At 42.7% G+C, this 20,214-nt stretch overlaps 2 protein-coding genes across 7 annotated transcripts; both read left to right on the forward strand.

Moving 5' to 3' along the window:
• Positions 1–865: 865 nt before the first annotated feature.
• On the forward strand, positions 866–17,316 carry LOC136527490 (uncharacterized). Of its 5 annotated transcripts, none has more exons than XM_066520243.1 (21): positions 866–1,110; positions 1,210–1,896; positions 2,320–2,555; positions 2,716–2,807; positions 2,926–2,983; positions 3,107–3,255; positions 6,124–6,293; positions 6,380–6,528; positions 6,635–6,922; positions 7,330–7,470; positions 7,718–7,969; positions 8,130–8,270; positions 8,344–8,664; positions 8,809–8,982; positions 9,745–10,744; positions 10,817–10,905; positions 12,636–12,740; positions 12,826–13,935; positions 14,762–15,334; positions 15,416–15,611; positions 15,934–17,316. In XM_066520243.1, the coding sequence occupies exons 2-21, from the start codon at positions 1,374–1,376 to the stop codon at positions 17,013–17,015; spliced, it is 6,849 nt and encodes a 2,282-aa protein (XP_066376340.1). In that variant the 5' UTR covers positions 866–1,110; positions 1,210–1,373; the 3' UTR covers positions 17,016–17,316. The 5 variants fall into 5 exon arrangements, with proteins under 5 accessions (XP_066376340.1, XP_066376342.1, XP_066376341.1 ...); XM_066520245.1 differs by having other exon boundaries at positions 6,386–6,528; XM_066520244.1 differs by having other exon boundaries at positions 1,347–1,896.
• Positions 17,317–18,347: 1,031 nt separating this feature from the next.
• LOC136529694 (zinc finger protein CONSTANS-LIKE 3-like) lies at positions 18,348–20,214 on the forward strand. Of its 2 annotated transcripts, none has more exons than XM_066522765.1 (3): positions 18,348–19,087; positions 19,202–19,515; positions 19,597–20,214. In XM_066522765.1, the coding sequence occupies exons 1-3, from the start codon at positions 18,599–18,601 to the stop codon at positions 19,757–19,759; spliced, it is 966 nt and encodes a 321-aa protein (XP_066378862.1). In that variant the 5' UTR covers positions 18,348–18,598; the 3' UTR covers positions 19,760–20,214. The 2 variants fall into 2 exon arrangements, with proteins under 2 accessions (XP_066378862.1, XP_066378863.1); XM_066522766.1 differs by having other exon boundaries at positions 18,515–19,078; positions 19,597–20,209.

A 20,214-nucleotide genomic window follows, 5' to 3' on the forward strand; every position in this document is an offset into this window, starting at 1 on the left:
ATCCACATGAACGATCCGCGCGCGCCCAGAAGCAGAACGGATGGCGTGGCTCCCATGGTGCACTTGGTGTGGCTGTGATCCGTGTGGCTCGGTGTGTGGCAACAAGATGTGCGGCTACTGATCTCTTGCCATGTGTTGGTGGTTTCGTGAAACAAGGGGCGCAGCCGATGGTTTTCTCAAACCGCGCACGGGAAACGGGGAGCGCGCAGGCGTTGGGCTCTAGGCGCGCGGCAGAAGAGGCAGGGACAGGTGGGGCCGGGATCGAGCGTTGGGCTGGTTTGGATTTTGAGGTGGATGCCTTATAAATGTCCGCCTCTATAAATGGATTTACGAAGGCGGACGCCTTAAGACTTCAACCGCCTCCGTAAATAAAACGCCCGCCTTCAAAAATTGATTTTGCGAGGTGGTCATTTTTCGTGCGTCGGTAAATAAAACAATCGCCTCCGTTAATCACTAGGTATTAGCCGAGGCGGTTGGATTTTATAAACGCCTTGGTTTAGCTCGAGTGAGGCCAGTTTCAATGGATAGTTTCACGGCGTTGTTTCCAAGATTGCCGTGTCACATATAATGAAATAAAACTTGGGATGAAACATCCACTCTCAATGTAAAGTTTATTTTATAATTTCATAAGAATTTAATTGTATGACTCATGAAAAGTTGATAATTATGTCAAAAGAGTTTTATTATTTTTTCTCTCTCTTTTAAAATACACTATCATATTATTAAAATAACTGTGTGGTAACCTATTTAATGAAAACGCAGTGAGACTGGCCTGAGTGAGTTTATGGAGGACGCAGGGAACCACCATCACGCATCACGCCTTTCTTCGTCTTCCTTAGGTCGGTGGGGTCGCCTCCTCCCACCTCCCTCCTCCCTCCTCCCTCCTCCCCCGCAAAACCCCTCGCCACGAGACGAGGCGGCCAGGGAGGGTGAAAATAGAATAGAATAGGGTTAGAGAGGGTTTCGGCATGGCCGCCTCCTGCCGACCTTCCTCCTCCAGCGCCGTGCAATCCCCCGCCCCTGCCAAGCGCTAGCTAGGGTAGCTGGCTGAGCGGATTTCAGGACCAACAAATCTCTTATTCTTCCCCCATTGCCGCCGGAGCGTGGTTGGTAAGTAATCCAGGCTTCTCATTCGGTTTTCTCCGCTCCCCTGCTCTTCCTAAGACTGCCACGCAAACTCCTATCTGACGACTGGTCGCGCGTTCGCAGAGTTAGGGGCCTGGGGTTGTTGGGGTTCGGGCTCACCGGCGATTTGGGGCGACGAGGTCGCTGCCGGTGCCTTGGGCGGGGGCCTGATTCGCACCTCGGAGGATTCCTTCTCTGAACAAACGGCGGAATTGTCCCAGGTGTTGATGTGCTGCTGCTACTGATCCATGGCCAATACCCGCTCAAGAGGAGGAGGAGATGGCCCTCCTCCTTCTTCTGCTCCAGCTGCTGCTTCTGCAACCACCACAAGAAAGCTTGCCAATGGAAGGGAGACCAGGAGCACCGCAGCATCAGCTGCCAGTGCTCAGACACCAAACCTCAGGAGGTCCACTCGAGAAAACAAAGGAAAGCACAAATCTAGACAACTTCCTGCCACGCTGTCTTCACACAAATCTGCTAAAACGCCTGCCAAGGATGCCACTGCAATTGCCACCCCCAAATCCACATCCTCGCCAAACAACCCAAAAGACTCGACAAAAAAGCCCACCAGAGTTAGCAGGAACACAATTGTTTCACCTTCTCCTTCAAAACAAGATTCTAATGGAACCTCAACGCCCGCCTGCACCAAAAGAAAAACCCAAGATGATGCTCAGGCTGCCTCTACGCCGTCAAAGAAGCAGAAAAGGCTCATGCATGCAAAGAACTACGTTGCACTCTTCAATACAGGACAAGAAGAACCTGAGTCGCAAGGTACAGGATGTCATGCCATTTGATTCAATTAATGGCCTTATGGCCGATGAGATTTTTTCTGGTTTCGCTATACCAGCTCACTTAGTTTCTTTGTTGCAAACATTTCACCTGTCAGATTGCTTCAAAATGCTCAACATTAAGCTGCATCGTTTTAGTCTTCTTTGTTGTTGAGTGCAATGTCTTGAAGCATCCTTAGTGTGCTGAGCCTTCTAAAACCAACTGATATCATAGTACTCCATGCATATCACTCTTGCTTAATCACCCTTCCATTGTCGTTCTGAGAGGTCTCATAGCTTCTTAGCAATCAAATTTTGGCATAGCAATTTCAGGATGATGATTTCTATCACCTCTGTCTCCCTGGATGCTGATGCTTAGTTTTCATCCAAATACTAAAGGCTGTTATCTGTAAATTTTGTGATGCAGTGCTTGCTCCCCTCAGGGAGGATGAGGAAAAAGCTTCTGAGGTGCAACCGGAAGGAGATGGTACTGTTTTGGCGCATGAAGAAAGCAATGCACCGGAACAACCCAACCAGGAACCTTCAAATGTGTCTGCTAGCGAGGTTTTGGGAGGTCACTCTTCTGACTTGCATGAAACTGAGGTGATATTGGAGGGAGATGGATTGAAGATTGGATCCCACCAGTCTGATGTTGTTTTAGAGGTTGGGGCTGCCATCCCTTTTTTCTAAAATCTGAAATTTAAATAAGTCGGCTTTGTATTTTTCATCAGCAGCATAAATTTATAGAAGTCTTGGTTCTTTTCTGTTATTATCTGCTAATGCATATTGGAGACTTAAAGCAATGTTGCAATTTTTTGTACAGTCTTGCATTCTTACTGAGACGTGCTCACTAAATAAGGCAGTGGAAAGCATCCCCATGTTGGAAACTGGAGAGCAAGCTACTGGTGATTCAAAGTATACTAAACTAAACTTTGCGTATTATTTATGCCATTAGCTATATAGATTCTGTTTGATGTTGCTAAGCATGGAGTCGGTATATCAGCTGATTCTGTAACCTCCTTCTGTATTGCAGCCAGAACTCTCTACTAGAATTGCAAAATAGCGCTTGCTCTACTGCTCACCATGAAGAGGTATTAATCAAATGAGGCTTCCATGATTTGTCATGCAGCATGTGTGTTTTCATTTCATGTTTTATTTAGTGGGATATAAGTAACCATGTGCTTGCAGTTAATGTTCCTTTTATCCTCCTCTAGGCCAACAAGTCAGTGGAAGATGGTGATTCTATTGGGATTCAAGGTGCATGCACTTCAAGGAATATTGAAGCTATCCAATGTGATGAAACAGGTTACAATGACAACATTTGTGTTGGTTGCAGAAGTAGGGAAATCTCAGATATTCTGAAGTAAGTTACTCTGCAGTCTAATTAAGTTCTCTCTTTTTGCTTCATGTTCTTTATAGATGGACCTATAGAATCGAGAAATGGAAGATGATCATGCTAAAGCTAAGTAGCTTCTGTTATAGATCCCTCCCCCCCCCCCCCCCCCCCCCCCCCCCCCCCACACACACACACACACACACCCCACCCCACACACACAAAATAGAATAAAATAAATAAAATCTACCAGATGACTGAATCAAAGCTGCAATCTTGTTCATTCCTTACGCAGGCAAATGGTACTCCACATCGTTTCAGTTATCTGGGTTTCACTAGCACTATCTTGTTATTTTACTCCCGTTATTGGTTGGCATTATAAGCGATAAAACAAGCTCTAGTTAATATTGCCCATGTCCAGCATATTTATCTATTTATTCCAGATGTCATGCCTTTTATAATCAACAATAATAACATAGCCTTTCAGTTCCAAGCAAGTTGGGGTAGGCTAGAGTTGAAACCCACCAAGAGCCCCAAGTCACGGTTCAGGCACTTCAATAGCTGCTTTCCAAGTACTCCTATTCAAACATAGATCTCTAGGTATATCCCAAGCTTTCAAATATATTTTTATTGCCTCCCCCCATGTCAATTTCGGTCTTCCTCTACCTCCTCATATTATTAGCTTGGTTTAGGACTCCACAATGCACTGGTGCCTCTGGAGGTCTCCTTTGGACATGGCCAAACCACCTCAACCGATGTTGACAAGCTTTTCTTCAATTGGTGCTACCTCTAGGCGATCACGTATATTATCGTTCCGAACTCGGTCCATTCTTGTGTGACCGTAAATCCATCGTAACATACACATTTCTGCAACACTTAGTTGTTGAACATGTCGAATCTTTGTAGGCCAACATTCTGCTCCATACAACATAGCCGGTCTAATCGCCGTTCTATAGAACTTGCCTTTTAGCTTGGTACCCTTTTGTCACAGAGAATGCCAGAAGCTTGTCGCCACTTGATCCATCCTGCTTTGATTCTATGGCTAACGTCCGCATCAATATCTCCATCCCTCTGTAGCATCGATCCCTCAAAACTCCTACTACATTTTTATTTGAAGTTGTCCCTGTGTACCAGAGCTTGAAGCCGGTATTGTCCACCTCCTTCGCCTTCTGCCCCTTCCATTTAGTCTCTTGGACGCATAAGATATTTACACGCCTCCTAACCGCTGTGTCCACTAACTCTCTTAACTTACCAGTAAGGGACCCTATATTCCAACTACCTAAACGGATCCTAGTTGGCTCGACTAGCTTCCTTACCCTTCGCACCCGCCGAGGTAGGTGTGAAGACCCTTGCTCATTTTGCACCACACCCAGGCGCCGATGTGGCGCGCCACTAAGGATGCGACGACCCGATCCTTGCTCACTTGACACCGTGTCCAGATCGCGACACGGCGCGTCACGGGGGTGACGACCCGGCCCTTGCTCATTTAACACCATACCCGGGTTCTGACATGGCGCGTCGCTAAGAGGGTTACACCCCAACAGGATTCTTTTGGGTTTCATCTCCGTTAAAGTGGCTAAGTTTTTACATGGGCTCACCGCGCCTAATACAACCCTCCTCTTTTACCAGGGCTTGGGACCTGCTATGCTGGGACACCAAAGGCGCCCCACCATAGGCGGAGTTTCATGCCTTTTATAATATACTATTGAAAATAGTGTGCATATAAAATCATAAGTATTAAACGCTTGATCACTAGATTAAAAACTATATAAGAATAAGTGTTATTTGGGATGTTTATATGGTCTTCAAAGTATGACTTCGAGGAATTTTTAGTCATGATGCAATTTGTGTTATGGATGTATTTTTTTGAAACAGATTTGTTCCTTTTCATATGATAGATTCAAAATGATAAAGACGCCGTTAGTCAAACTTAAAATGGTTTGATGGCATCTTGCAATGGTACTTATTTTTGACTGGATGGAGTGAAGTTGTAGGTTATTAATGTCCTCGATCCTGGAAGACTACTTAGCTAGTTTTAGAGATATTGTAGGCTAAAGCTTGAGTTTGTGATTATTATAATAGTGAGATTTACGATAATAGTCCTGTATGGTAAAGCTTTGTGAACCTCTTACAATATATGTGAAAAAAAACTTATAATATAGGAAAAAGTAAATGTAGGCAAACCCTAATCCAGAAACAAGTACAAAAGAATGCAGTAAAGCTTTCATAAAATTGCATACTTCTTGCTACGACAAGTTTAGAATAAGTGCCTTCTTTTCAAACGAGTGATATGATTAATTGGTGAACACTGTTTCAAGGTTATTGAGCAGTTTTTAGGTGACTGAAAGATGCGATATCAGGTGAAAGATAAACATGTGTTCTTTTATCTCCCAACTCGGTTGTGTTTCTTGAACGTGACACCTTATAGTCCTTGCGGTTGATGTGACAGCTATAAGTCTTGTCCTTATCTACTTAGGATACTTATCTAGAGTAGTTGGTTGCTGTGTCAGCCCTTATCTTTATCCCTAGCATCTACTTTAGCATCTCTAGAATATGCTGTAGCTTTCTTAAGGCTCAAGCAAGCTATCCTATATGTATCCCCAACCTGCCATAGTTGTGGCATGGCTAATGAAATCTGAAATTTAGCCCCAAACTTGTGTTTTGGTTCTAGCATGATGCATCTTTCAAACATATGTTTTGTGGAACAGTTCATCTCTAATACCATGCTGTATGTAAATATGAAAATTGTGTTCCATGGCTCATACTTGATTTGCAGAGATCTTAATAAAACTAAACCCCTTCTTAATATAATGTTATGCAGAGAAAAAAAATGATATGTAGCTCTCCTGCGTGTTCGAGAAGAAAAAAAAACTAAACCCATTTTTTATTTGGTATTAGGTCTTGTGGTGGAAAAGGATGTAAACGACATTACCACCTCTCGTGTATGGATCATCCCTTGGACGTGTCCCTAGGAATATGGCTTTGCATAATGTGTATCAAAAAGAGGCTTCAGTTCGGTGTATATTCAGTCAGCGAGGGAATTGAATCTTTATGGGATGTCAAGGAAGGTAATTATATCACATAAAACGTATGATGACAGTTTGTCTTCGATTGTTGTCATTCATTTATTAATTCTATCGCTTCTCCATTTTAGGAGCAGAGAACAGCAAGCAATATTTTGTTAAGTATAAAAATCTTGCTCATGTACATAATCAGTGGGTTTCAGAAAGTGATATAGTTGATAGCACCCCGCAAGGTTCTGATCTTATCTCCAAATTTAGCAAGAGGATTCATAAAGAAAAGGTGCTTGCTCGTGTGATGAATCCCACTGCTTATCTTTTTTTAGAGGATGTTAGGCTCTGCAAAAGTATGCATGCTGATGGATTCCTTTCTGATTTTGATTTCTTAGACAATAAGGTGGAAGCAGGAATGGGCTGAACCACACCGTCTGTTGAAGAGAAGATTACTTATGCCTCCAAAAGAAGCTGAAGTTTTTTTTAATTCACTAGGTGATAAATTTGTATACTGTAATGTCGAATGGCTAGTGAAATGGAAGGATCTGGGGTATGAACATGCTACATGGGAACTTGAGTCTTCATCCTTTTTATGTACTCCTGAGGCTGAGGAGCTCAAAAGGAGCTATGAGGACCGCTTTAAAGCTGCAAGAAAAGCATCTGATCCTTCAAAAGTAGACAAGGTATGCCATAGAAAACATTTATTTTTATTAACTGGCACGCTGCAACTTCATTTGACAAGAAAGTGATAATAATCTATACATTTTCATCATTTGGGTTATATGCTCATCCCTTTGCTAGTCCACCACAATCAATGAGCTTTATTAGTTCCAAGCAAGTTTGTTCTTTCTGCAGTTGTCTGGTCACATTGCTTTGCTAGGCTACCTCACGCAAATAATGAGCTCTATTAGTTCCAAGCAAGTTTTTTCTTTCTGCTGTCTGGACATTAGACCATTTGAAGCATGTGTTCAGAATGACCCCATGGGATTTCCTCTGGATCTCTGTTACATTCTTATATTCCAAACAGGCCCTAGATTGCTTGAAGATTTCACAATTTTCAGTAATGGTAAACTATCTATGTGCTATACAGGTTAAAGGGGGCATATTTCAGCAACTCCAGAGATTGCCAGATGGTTGCCCTCCTGGTTTAGATGATGATCATTTGAGATCGCTTAACCAGCTTCGTGAGTTCTGGCACAATTCTCGTGGTGCTGTTTTCATCGACGATCAGGTAGAATAGAACTATCTAAATATTTTAGCCACCATGCATGAAAAAGGTATATTGATGTGTTTATTGGCACCTTCCACTAAAGTTCTTGAACTCTCTAGATTTGGTTGTGCTTTCATTTTTTGCTTGTCTTTTTATTAGTTGAGGTTTATAGTTGATGGCATGACAACTCTGGTGGCGGAAGCTTCGATTATTACATTGGTGTATTTTACACATCACGGTTTAACTAATTAACTTATCTATTGTACAGGAGCGAGTAATTAAGACCATTCTTTTTGTGGCATCCATACTGCCTCACATCTGTCGACCACTTCTCATTGTCTCTACTACTACTTCTCTCTCCTTGTGGGAGACTAAGTTCAATCGCTTGGCAGCATCCATCAATGTTGTTGTGTACAATGGGGAGAAAGATGTACGCAAATCTATTCAAGATCTGGAGTTTTATGAGGATGGTTCTGTCATGTTGCAAGTTCTCTTGTCCCACCCTGATGCCATCTTAGAGGTAATATTATTCTGTTAGACTCAGCTTGTCTAGTTTATCCATTAAAAGAGCACCATTGCCTTCTTTAGATGCATTTTGCATTAATGTTATGAAACCATGAAGTTTACTTCTCAAGTTATATGTACCCTTTTGTTTCCTGTTTCTTTCCATCATTATACAGGACATCGAAGCCATTGAACGAATTAACTGGGAAGCAGTTATAGTCGATGATTGCCAAAACTCTAGAGTTTCAAAATGCCTTGAACAACTTAAGCGACTTCCTACCAATTTTAGGATGGTTCTATTGAGTTCCTCACTAAAGGTGCTGCCACCAACCTTGTATAGAATTCTTTTTGTACCACAAGTGGGTCATATTTTCTTATTTTATCTTGCAGGAAAGTATTGCTGAGCACATCAATCTGCTGTCTTTCCTCAACCCTGAAGAAAATGGTACATTGAGTGTTTCAAATGGTGTTTCTTTTGATACAGCTGGCACCCTAGCCGCCGTTCTGAAAGCAAAACTTGCACGTTATGTTGCCTTTGAGCGGAAGGCAGATTCTTCAAAGCTTTTAGAGTATTGGGTTCCTGCCCGCCTTTCACCAGTGCAACTAGAGATGTACTGTTACATATTACTATCGAACTCCCCAGCCCTTAGATCACATTCTAAAACAGATAGTGTTGGTGCTCTTCGCAACATTCTTATATCCCTTCGGAAGGTTTGCTTTTAAAACTTCTTTGCATGCACTGACTTGTTTTAAAGTAGCAATTTAGCTGGACGAGATGGAACCTGCATGTACAATTACTTATCATGCATGTCTGCAGACAATTCTATTGATCTTCAGTTAATCCTTATGCAACAGTGTTGTGACCACCCTTATCTCGTTGATCAATCACTACAAAGCACACTTACCAAGGATCGCCCTATAACTGATATCCTTGATATTGGAGTGCGTTCATGTGGCAAGTTGCTGCTTCTTGACAGAATGCTCCAACAGATCAAGATTCAAGGTCTTAGAGTTCTTATTCTTTCGCAGGTGAGATGTCCATGGTATCATGCTTCCAATATTCTTTTACTTACAATCTGTCCATTTTGATTACCGTAAGGTCAGTCCGCTACTCCCTCCGTTCCAAAATTTGTGTCGTTTTAATTTTGCCATAAGTCAAACTTCTCTAACTCTGACCAAGTTTATATACAAAAAAAATGCACCAACATCTACAACATCAAATTAGTTTCATCAAATTCACCCTGAAATGTCTTCATAGTGCATTTATTTGGCATTGTAGATGCTAATATATTTTTATATAAACTTTGTCAAAGTTAGATAAGTTAAACTTATGACAAAACTAAAACGACCTACACTTTGGAATGGAGGGAGTACTACCTAAGCCTGAAATTTTTGCAACCCCTGATTTTAATTATTTTCCTACCTTATGGCTACCTGTGCAGTTTCTTTCATTTTTCCAAATTTTCCAAGAAGGTATCTAGCTTATGCACACTTAGCATCTAAGTTTATTGTCAAATAACTGAGTGATACTGTTTAGTAATCTAACTTGCCTCAGTTACAAAATTAAGAATAACAGAAAAGATGTAGTTGATTTTTAATTCTAATTTCTAACACGCATATGTTTTTTTGAAGTAGATGCCCACAATGATTATTTTGATCATCTGTTTTGAATAGCTCTGATTTGTTATTGTGACACTAGATTACTTATGCTTATGATGCTGCTGTATTCTCCAGTTATTGTATTAACAATGCTTTTGGTCCAATCTTATTCAACTTTATTTTTTGTGGTAGTCTGGTGGTGGATCTGGCAACCCTATGGGTGACATTTTGGATGACTTTGTTCGTCAGAGATTTGGTTACGAGTCATATGAACGTGTGGAACGTGGATTGCTACTGCAAAAGAAACAGACAGCAATGAATATGTTCAATGACAAAACTAAGGGGCGATTTATTTTTTTGATTGATAGTCGTGCATGTGGTCCAAGCATCAAGCTATCATCTATTGATGCCATCATCATATATGGTAGTGACTGGAATCCCATGAATGACTTGAGAGCCCTTCAGAAGGTCAGCATGGAGTCACAGTCTGAACCTGTGCCTATTTTTCGTTTTTATTCGTCTTGTACAGTGGAGGAAAAAGCTCTTATTCTTGCAAAGCATGATCATATTCTGGATAGCAATATCCTGAATATAACCCCTAGCCTGAGCCATTGTCTGCTCAGTTGGGGTGCATCATTTCTCTTCAATAGACTTGAGGAGTTGCAGAACCCTAGCTACTCAAATGTCTCTGGTGATGAACTTTTCATGGATAATGTAGCTTTGGAGTTTTTATCAAAATTACTCAGCAAGGTTGAACTCAGCACTGAACCAGGCAATGCAGCCATATCACAAGCTTATCTGCGTGGATCTTTCTATTCTAGAGCTATTGTTGTAGCTGGTGAGAGTGAGGGAATTTCATCAGTTGATGGTGATCTGCCAAAGTTCTGTTCCTACTGGTTAAGTTTACTTAATGGGAGGTCTCCTCATTGGCAACATATATCTGAGCCAGCACAAAGAAGCCGTAGAAAGATACATAACGTGGAACAACAGTTGAAAAACACAGAAGAACAGTTGAAAATACCTACTGAAGAAACTGATGAAGCCAGAATAAAGCGTAGAAGAATGGGTGAAATCATGGATTCATCTCCAAAAGACCCACCTGGCAAAAACAAGGACACCGCCATATTGCCTGAAAACAATACCCCATCTAGTTCTCATCAAATATCAGTTGAAGATACATGGCAGGAATTAGGTATTACATCTGTAACTGAATTGATGTGTTAGGTGTGGATACTGCATTTTGCTAACTCAGTTCATTATGTAGAGCGAAACAATCTTCATGGCACACAAAAAGGTCTACACATTCAACTCAAGCCAGAACTTTCAAAGTTATATAAGTTGCTGCAACTGCCGGTACTGCTACACATATTTAACTCTATTGCCCCCTCCATGACTTCATGCTTTCTCTTTTTGATTTTTTTAATCCTGTGTAAAATCATTTATTAAATTCACACAAAATATAAGATAGAATTTGGCTCTCTTAGACTTTTGATGGTTAATATTTCTCAGCTCTGAACCATGTGTGAAATGTGTATTTTCCCTAGTCATTTATCAAGTTGACTCTTGATAAATATTGCTCTTTAAAATGAGAAAAGTTGACCCATAATTTATTATATAATATATCTGGAAGCCATTAATATTTGACAGTTGCCACTAGCTAGTTTATCTTAAGCACATTGATTATATTCTCAAATGTCATCTTCAATCCATAATGTTTGCTAGTTCCTACCAGCTACTTTATTTTAAGCATATTCTTCTTTCAGCATCAGGGGTCATGGGCAGTGCTTGCCATCTCCATGTGTGTGCTGGCATGAAATTGATGTTGGTATCATCCGTGATAGTTCTTGTTTTGTTGTATGCTTCATGTCTAACTTGTCAGCATAGATCTAGAACATCTATACTTTTATTGCTCATCCATTAGTCAAGTAGTAATCCTCAGCATAAGTCACAAGGGAGAAAAATCACAGAAACATTCACCATTGCCATCTTGCTTATGACTGCCGATGCATAAGAATCATCGAGGCAATGGTGGCAATCACAGATTGATGAGGACCTAGCTTCTCAATCACCATACATTGCAGCAATGCTTGCAGCATGAATCATATAGTCCCCAGGAAAATCATTTTAGGTTAGAAGCAGGTACATGGATCCTATGCAGATCTAAACTGAACAAAATATTTGTTAAAGAAAAATCAGAAAAGAAGAGATCATTGGCAGTCCTTCCTTAAAAAAAACTTGACCTGCAGGGGGTAAGACAGCCCCCAGGCATTTTGCTAAGAAGAAGACCTCACGCAGGTCGAGAAAACCCCCGAACCCTGCCCCACTCATACACAGCGGCACCGTAGCCCATGTGAGAACAACCACCATGGCCTGGGCCAGACCTTAGACATGTGCTCTGGCGTGGGACAGACGAGGGGATTTTTTTAACCCCAGCCTGAGGAGTGCTATTAGAGCCAACTCAGCTAGAGGCCCGTTCGCCAGGCAGTGTTTCCTTTTCTTCCATAAAGCTCTATATCCTACCACTATGCACCTAGCTGCCGCATAGAAGAGATATAGAGGGAGAGGATCGGTGTGAGGCTGGACACCTGGCTGCTGCCATGCATGCCTGACCTTTTTTTTCGAATCAAGAAGCCTGACCTTTGTGAATTGTGGCCCTCAGTTTCTAATTACATGGCCACTTTGTTTTGAAAATGTTAAAATACTTTGTAAAATTTGATCAAAATTAGTCAATTATATGCACGTTTGGTGTACAAAAGTTGCATCAATGGACTCATATTCAAATTGCTTTTAAGATGATGCAGCAATTAGTGATCATGGAGTTGTTTTGCAACTTGGATCAGCAAAAAAAGAGTTTAAACTGAAGTTATTGTTAAAGATAGTTGTAGTCTCCTCTTGCATAATAACATACAAAATGACAAATGCGGTATTTGTAGCAAGGATGCATTCAGGTAATCAGGTCATAGATCATTTTACCCAAAAAATGTCTGTCAAATTACGAAAACTGAAAGTTTACTTTATTTCATGTACTCAATTTTCGATCTAAGTTGATTGCTTTCATGGATGGATCATAACAAATTTTGCAGGAGAACGTGAAATCCTTATGTGAGGAATTTCTCGAGTATATTTTGAAGAATCACCAAATCAGCCAGGAGCCTAAGGGCATACTGCATGCATTCAATTTAGCTCTGGTTAGATAAAAAGATCTTTTTTTTGTTTTTACTTTAATTTAGTTTGCTGCTAATTGCTTTTGTTTTTGTATTGTTCTTGCTTCAGTGCTGGCGTGCTGCTTCTCTCTCAAAGCATAAAATCAATCACACAGAATCACTCACGCTTGCTGTAAAAAACTTAAACTATGAGTGCAAAGAAGAACTTGCTGAGTTTGTCTATGCGAAGCTAAAGATCCTTAAGAGGAAGTTTGCACGTAGAGCAGGGGAAGTGAGCAAGCAAAATTCTATGGCTTCAGTGAGCAACATATCAACTTGTGAACAGGACACTTCAGTTAGACTGAGAAATGATGAGTTAATCCCTAGCCAGGTAACTTTAACTGATGATAACTTTGAGAATGGTTCACATCACGAGGCTACAGGTGACTTTTGGACCGAGGAGATGGTTTCGGGAGAGAGAGAACTGCTATCTGACCCAGTAACTCATGGAGGGGAACGTTTATCAAGGGATGAACTTCTCAGCAAAATAATGGACAAAAGAATTAAATTAGTTTACAAAGTTTTCTCTTTAAGAGGAAGGAGTATCCAGGATAAGCATTCAAACGAGGTTTCATTTTTAGACATGCATAGGCAAAAGGAAGTGGCAAAACTCAAAGGAGCTTGCAGTTTAGTTGTGGAGCATCTTCGTAGTAGTCAAAATCACACTGCTCAAGAGGACGGGGAGGGGAAAATAAAGCTAATAATTGAATGGTTTACTATGCTGCTGTATGCATTTTTGGAACACATGAAATGCCAACGTAACAGGCTTGATATGCAGCAATCAGCTTCCAGGATCAAGGAGTCTCAATTGAAAGAAGAAACCCTTCAGGCAGCAAAATGTGGCCAATTAGATCAAAATTTTGATCAACACATTCCTTTACCAGATTTTGAATTTGCTATGGAAGAATTTAGGCACTTCAGGGAAGTAGTTGGTAGCTGCCATGTTCATGCAGCTGCTCTGGCATCAGAGTCTTTGGATGATAATTCAGCAATGGAAATTACTTTGGTTCGAAGCGCAAATGCATCGGAAGTTATCGAAGAAGCAGCGCTAAATAGACCTGCTGAAGTTCTTGTTCAAGGTCCAGCACCAGAAGTTGCCGGTCCATCAGTGAACGGGATTTGCAATTATTCTGATGGCATCAACTCACAAGGAGATGCATCTCTGGCTGTTCCTTCATTGGTTAGTATTCCTTAACTGACAATTCAGTTAACTATGTATGGTCTATTTCTATTTATATGCAATGCAATATGTTGACAGTACTTATTTTTTAGTTGCTTCCAAGCGACAAATGATCAGTTTTAGCATAGAAAATTGTCATGTTCAACCTGTAAATCATAGCATATTTCCTGAACAATGTTGCTTGTACGCAAGACCATCAGAATTTCAGAAAGAAATGTGAGATCTCCTCATGTCAGTATTTATGACCTCTGCTATTTGTTTTTCCTTTGGCAGTTACTCAGTTAAGTTAATGTCCTTTCTCCTTTGTGATATAGCACAAACTGTAAGAAATATTTGTACACTTTTTAGTATCCTAAACTAGGGTGTGGCATCTTTTCTTACTGTTTCCATTTAGTAAAACCAATCTTAAATATGTTTACCACTCTGGTAGTTCTGTTAGTCCGCTTCCCTGGAATGTAGAGTTAGAACTGTATGTATTATTTTGCCTTTCGTATAGAACAGTCTGAATTTTTCTAATCCATGCCCTTGAATGTACCTGACTAGTGATATCCCTTCTTTTTCTTTGTATGTATTATGTTGGTTTTCATATGGTACAATCCGAGTGTTTCTTTACAATTTATAATTTACTGGTGGATATCCTGCTTTTCTTTGCATGAGGGTCAGTGCTTAGCACATTGTGTTCATTTTTGAACCAATGGTATATCACAGCTTGCTCCTGCTTGTCTTGTTGTTACACATAGCATCATTGTCTAGGATCCTTATTTGTTGATATGGCATAAGCTTATTATGCAGAATAACTCAATATGTACTGGTACCATTATAACAGGAACCTTCAAGTGATGACCTTAGAAGTACTGACCATGTTGAGGAGAACACAGTTGGCTCACCAGTACAGGGTGATACAAGCGAACATTTAGGTGATGCTGCAATGGAAGTTGAAACTGGAAATAGGAACACTGCTTTGGCCGATTCACCTCACTTTGACACACCAGCTTTGACTGCTCCATCCAGGCAGGCAACATTGCCGTTTTCTCGAGAAATCGAGACGCAGAGCAATCTTGTGGACCAATGTGCACAACAGAGTTTAGTGTCATCGCAACCTTTGCAGGGAGAGCCGGAACAAGCAGATTTGTCTAGTGCAGCATCAGCTCAACCCTTGCAATCTGAGAGGCAACAATCAATCCCTCTTTCCAATAATCTGCTTGAAAGAGCACAGCTTCATCAGAGTCAACCAAATTATCAGACAGATGTGGCACCTGGTTCTGCGCAGTCTGCAGAACTCTTTCCAGTGACATCAATGATGTTTAATCACCCACCTATTGATCCTGAACCACTGAAAAATGAGTTGCACAAATTAAGATTACACATGGACGCACTCAATAAAGTCCATGAAATGAAGGTTTCTTATTTTTGGTCCCTTTTTTGTCTTTCTTTATGCTGTTCCAGAATCACCATGTCTAACCAACTCCAATTTGGACAGAAAACCCAACTTCAGACGGAGTGTAGCCAAGAACTAGAGAAGGTAAAGAGAAAATATGATTTGTTAATTAAAGAGCATGACTCCACTCATCTTCAGCAAAAGAAGGCACTTGATGATTTTTATGAGAAAGTTCAACGCAACCAATCGCTGGCTGAGGATTTTCGGGCCAAATTCATATCACCGTCTGCAGCACAAGGTATGGAGAGCATGTACATTCATTGTCCCTTCCAAATTAATGTTTTCAACATGATTAGTGTTTGGTATGAAACATTGTGATAAGTTCTATTTCATTGCAACTTCCCCTTTCTGCGAGATTTACTCCCGAAGGTGCAGGATCTTCTAAATGCAATTAAAATGCACAAATGCCAAGTTCTATGCAATGCTTGACTAGTTGCTAAACATCCTGAGTATGGATGGACTGAAAGAAGGAACAAGACGGGATCAAAGATTTATTAATATAAACTATTTCTTAGAACTTTGTCATTACTCATTAACAACTATTTATTTCTTTCATTCAGGTGCAGCAAAAGCCCATACCCCTCCAGTTCGTCACACACCTCAGGCTACGCCACAAGTGATGAGGCCTCCAGTGTTGGACCCCTCAGCATCATCAATTGCCCTGTCATCAGCTTGTCGACCACCAGTGCCGAGGCCTAGGGTCCAAGCACCACAGGTGGACCAACCATCATCGTCACTGTCACAGTTGTCCCGTCCGTCATTGCCGTCTTTGCAAGTGGTCCAACCTCCCAACTTGGAACAAGGCAATCTTTTCAGAGCAACGTCAACGACTCTTAGTCACATGCCACCTCCACGTGGGAGCTATGGAGTTCAGAGTGAATTGGCTCCTCGCTCACCTGCTCCTCATCTCCAGTTCAGGTCGCCACGGGCACATTCCATGCCACCTGGAAATCAGCAGCAACTTCCAGCAACTAGGGTGGAGGCAATGTCCTCAAGGACACAACCAGTGCTGGCAGCAAGCTCATGCCCATCAGATATACATGCAGGACAGCTGGCAGCCTCAGCCATGTCAAGTTTACACTCTGTCCTCCCTTCAACCTCATTGCCCTCAAGCTTGCGTCCTAGTCACCTGGCACAACGTGTGCCACCAACTCCGAACCCAACTTTACAAGCGGCGGCACCGTCAGGCTCGAATACAACAATGCCTTCCATCCCTACAGGCATGCAGCCACCAGATTCTGGGTCACTATCGCTGGATGCATGGCTTACAGCTAATCTTGGGTTGAGTGATGATGCGTCTACAGCTCCTACTAAGAATACAGCCAGTCTTGGGTTGAGCAGTGATGCACCTAGGGCAGCTCCTGCTACAAATACGCCCAGTCTTGGGTTGAGCAGTGATGTGCCTAGGGGGATGGCTCCTGCTACAAATAAAGCCAGTCTTGGGTTGAGCAGTGATGTACCTAGGGGGATGGCTCCTGCTACAAATACAGCCAGTCTTAGGTTGAGCAGTGATTCACCTAGGGCGACGGTTCCTGCTACAAGTACAGCCAGTCTTAGGTTGAGCAGTGATTCGCCTGGGGCGATGGCTCCTGCTACAAATGGTCCTGAGATAGATGTGGTATGCTTGTCTGATGATGAATGAGACTAGCAGGTGTACAATGCTGACAGTTAGAGATGACTGCTTGAAAAGAGTAGGGTGACCGAAGGCCTTTTTTTAAGGCTCCCTTGAGCCGTCGTTCGGGCAAGGTAGGAATGTTGTTTGTGCTGTGAATGGCTGGTAACAGCAATGCCAGTTTTATTTAGATTCACTGTAAATTAGTATCATGACAAATGTCAGCCAACGGTTGCTGTAAATCGCTAACCTCGGGGGAACATATGTGGAGATTAACCTCTGAGATAGACTTGGGTTTCAAGCGCTATGAGATTGCTGTACATGTTTGTCATTGATTAGGGATGCATATCCATAACTCGCTGAGGTGTTGGTTGCATGCTGGAATGTTTGTTTGTGCATAATGAAGAGAGCAGAGAATCGTAAAAAATGATTTACGACTAGTGCTCCCGTATGTCATTCGGATTTACGACTAGTGCTCATACGAGTTAAAAATGATTCATGTCCAACGATGGTATGGAATCTGGGGCGTGTTCGGCTGGTGTCCGCACCGCAACAGCGGTGTTGCAAGAAAGCGGCGTTCAATTCTGCCGTCAGCCTGTTCGTTTGGCTGTGGCTTGTCGTAAACGAAGCTGGAATAATATTTTTTTTTTTACACAAACCAGCCAGCAGTATTTCTTCACGAACCAGCAACAATACGAATCAGTCAACCGAAAGTTGGTTCCGCCGCGGCACGCTAAATAGTGGAGGCGAACCAAACGCGTGCCAAAACTGCGGCATGGTGCGAACGTCAACCAAACGCGCCCCTAATTCCAAGACGTATTGTAATTCACGTGCATGTTTGTTAGTCTATACCGCTAATATTAAAGATTGAAGTGATTCTCCCGTATGTCCTTGTTTATTTTTCAAAATGCCTATATGTCCCGTATGTAATCCGGACTCACGGTTCGTGTCCTGTTTGTGATCTGGAATCACGGTTTGTGTCCGCATAGGTTAGATCAACTCGCTCCCAGTGATGGTACAGAAGATTTTAAGATGTAATGGGTTTCGTTGTAACATGTAAATATACTAATATAGAATATTAAAAGTAGAATGGATTCTTCCGTCCATTTTTTTTTTTTTACTTCTCACAATATCATCACATCCTTCATGTCTCATATATGATCTGGTCTGGACCCACTACAATGCTCATACGGATTAGATTGCATCAAGAAATAGTATAGAATCCAATTCTAAGACGCGTCAAACGACGATATGTCCAATTCTAAGATGCGTCGTCAAACGATGACGATATTTAGTTTGATCTCAAGACGTTGAATAAATCACGATCGTTGAATAAATCTCTGAGCCATAAATCGTCCAAGTTAACCATGCAAGTGAGTAGTGACAATTAATGTGGTAGCACATACGATACGGGTTGTATACAAGTTCATGCAACACCTAATAACAGGAAAAAGGAAGGACGGATCCATGCACGACGGAATCGTCGGGATCCAGCTAGGTAGCCACCCGATGACTCGCGCCACCTGCTTAACCGCCATGCCCATCACCATCACTTGCTCCCTCCACCACCGGTACGGTCCACCGCCGCCTCCCTCGTCTCGTCCGCGCCGCGCATGGCCCTGCCACTCTACGGCTGCAGGTCCTGCGCTGTGCATGACGCCATCGTCTTCTGCCTCTGCTGCGTCGCCAGGCTGTGCCTGCACTGCGACGCCGCCGTGCACAGGGTCACCGCCGCGGCGGCGCTCCACGCGCGCGCCCCGCTCTGCGACGCCTGCGGCGACGCGGCAGCCGTGCTGCGCTGCGACGGCACCGTGACGCTCTGCGCCGTGTGCGCCGGCCGCGGCGCTCCCGGCTTCACCCGCACCGGCGTCGCCACGTACACCGGCTGCCCCGGCCCCGCCGAGATGGCGCGCCTCATCTCCGTGGACCCGCCGCAGCCGCAGCAGGACTTCGAGGCGTGGCTCGCCGACAAGCTGCCGCGTCTCCTGGAGGACGACGAGCAGGATCATCAGCTCCCGCCAGATTGGGATGTCGCCATGGAAACCGCCAGGCTAGAGAAGATGCTGGCAGACAGCTGCTACACTCAGCCTGAGGTAGTGTACGTACGTTATTGTATTATATAAGTCAACTGATCGAACGCATTGTGAATTGATGAGGCACTGACTGACTGACTGACTGATGAATGGGTTGTCCAAAATAAATAAAATGATTCGCAGTCATCATCCTCTTATGGCAATGGCAACCAGCTCTTATCCTCGTCGCCGGCGGGCTACTGTCAGCAGCAGCATCAAGCCACAGTGTCTGCTGTGCAGCCGTCTTGGCAGAGCAACAATGACGCCGGCTTCCCTTTCTGTGGCGGGGTGTTTTCGGAGAGGGCAGATTTCATGCAGGCTGCCCAGCCACGGCAGATGACGACGGGCGCATCAGACCATGACAAGATGCTGCTGCAGGATGCAAGCGCCATGGCCAAGAAGCGAGAGGAGAGGGAGAGGGCCAAACAAAGATATAACGAGAAGAAAAAGAACAGAAGGTAGCTAGGCTCTGAACAACTTCTGAATTATATCTCATCGATAGTTCATCTGATTCTTGTACGTAAATGCGTGCGTTGCAGGTTCTGCAAGCAAATCATGTATGCTTCTCGCAAGGCCAGAGCAGACACAAGAAAGCGAGTCAAGGGCCGCTTTGCAAAGGCTCAGCATGACGATGATCCCCAGATTCATGACGGCCCATCAGCATCGACAGCTACAGTGAAGAGGGAGACCAGCTCTCCTTAATGAAACACGTGTCACAACGACACGCTCGCGAAAAAAGAGGGAGACAAGCAGCTGAAATGGTGGACAAAAAGCAAATTCTCGTCGGCGAAATTTCGGTGAAATTCACCCATTTCAGTGAGGTCCGAACCAACGTCGTACCAGTTAAAAGTATCAGTTAAATTCGAATTTTTAGTCAAGTCTAGAGTTCAAACATGCCTACAAAGTTCTTATTTCAATATAGAATTGCAAACCTACCAAGCTGTAACCTGTACGTTTCATCTTGATGCTTCTTGGGCCTTGTTTAGATCACCTCCAAATTCCAAGTTTTTTCACTCTCTCTCCATCACATTAATTTTTAGACGCATGCATGGAGCATTAAATGTAGGTAAAAAAAATAACTAATTGCACAGTTTGGTTGTAAATCACGAGATGAATCTTCTGAGCCTAGTTAGTCCATGATCGGACAAAGTTTGTCA

Source organism: Miscanthus floridulus, chromosome 19 (genome assembly GCF_019320115.1).
Source record: "Miscanthus floridulus cultivar M001 chromosome 19, ASM1932011v1, whole genome shotgun sequence".
In the NCBI taxonomy this organism is placed as follows: Eukaryota; Viridiplantae; Streptophyta; class Magnoliopsida; order Poales; family Poaceae; genus Miscanthus; species Miscanthus floridulus.

Bases quoted from the DNA above. Each gene is read 5' to 3' on its own strand.
- LOC136529694 (XM_066522765.1), top strand. From the start codon at position 18,599: ATGGCCCTGCCACTCTACGGCTGCAGGTCCTGCGCTGTGCATGACGCC. The intron at 19,088-19,201 runs GTACGTTATTGT...AATGATTCGCAG, and splicing joins CTCAGCCTGAGGTAGTGTAC to TCATCATCCTCTTATGGCAA. The intron at 19,516-19,596 runs GTAGCTAGGCTC...CGTGCGTTGCAG, and splicing joins GAGAAGAAAAAGAACAGAAG to GTTCTGCAAGCAAATCATGT.
- LOC136527490 (XM_066520243.1), top strand. From the start codon at position 1,374: ATGGCCAATACCCGCTCAAGAGGAGGAGGAGATGGCCCTCCTCCTTCT. The intron at 6,923-7,329 runs GTATGCCATAGA...TGTGCTATACAG, and splicing joins ATCCTTCAAAAGTAGACAAG to GTTAAAGGGGGCATATTTCA. The intron at 7,471-7,717 runs GTAGAATAGAAC...TCTATTGTACAG, and splicing joins CTGTTTTCATCGACGATCAG to GAGCGAGTAATTAAGACCAT.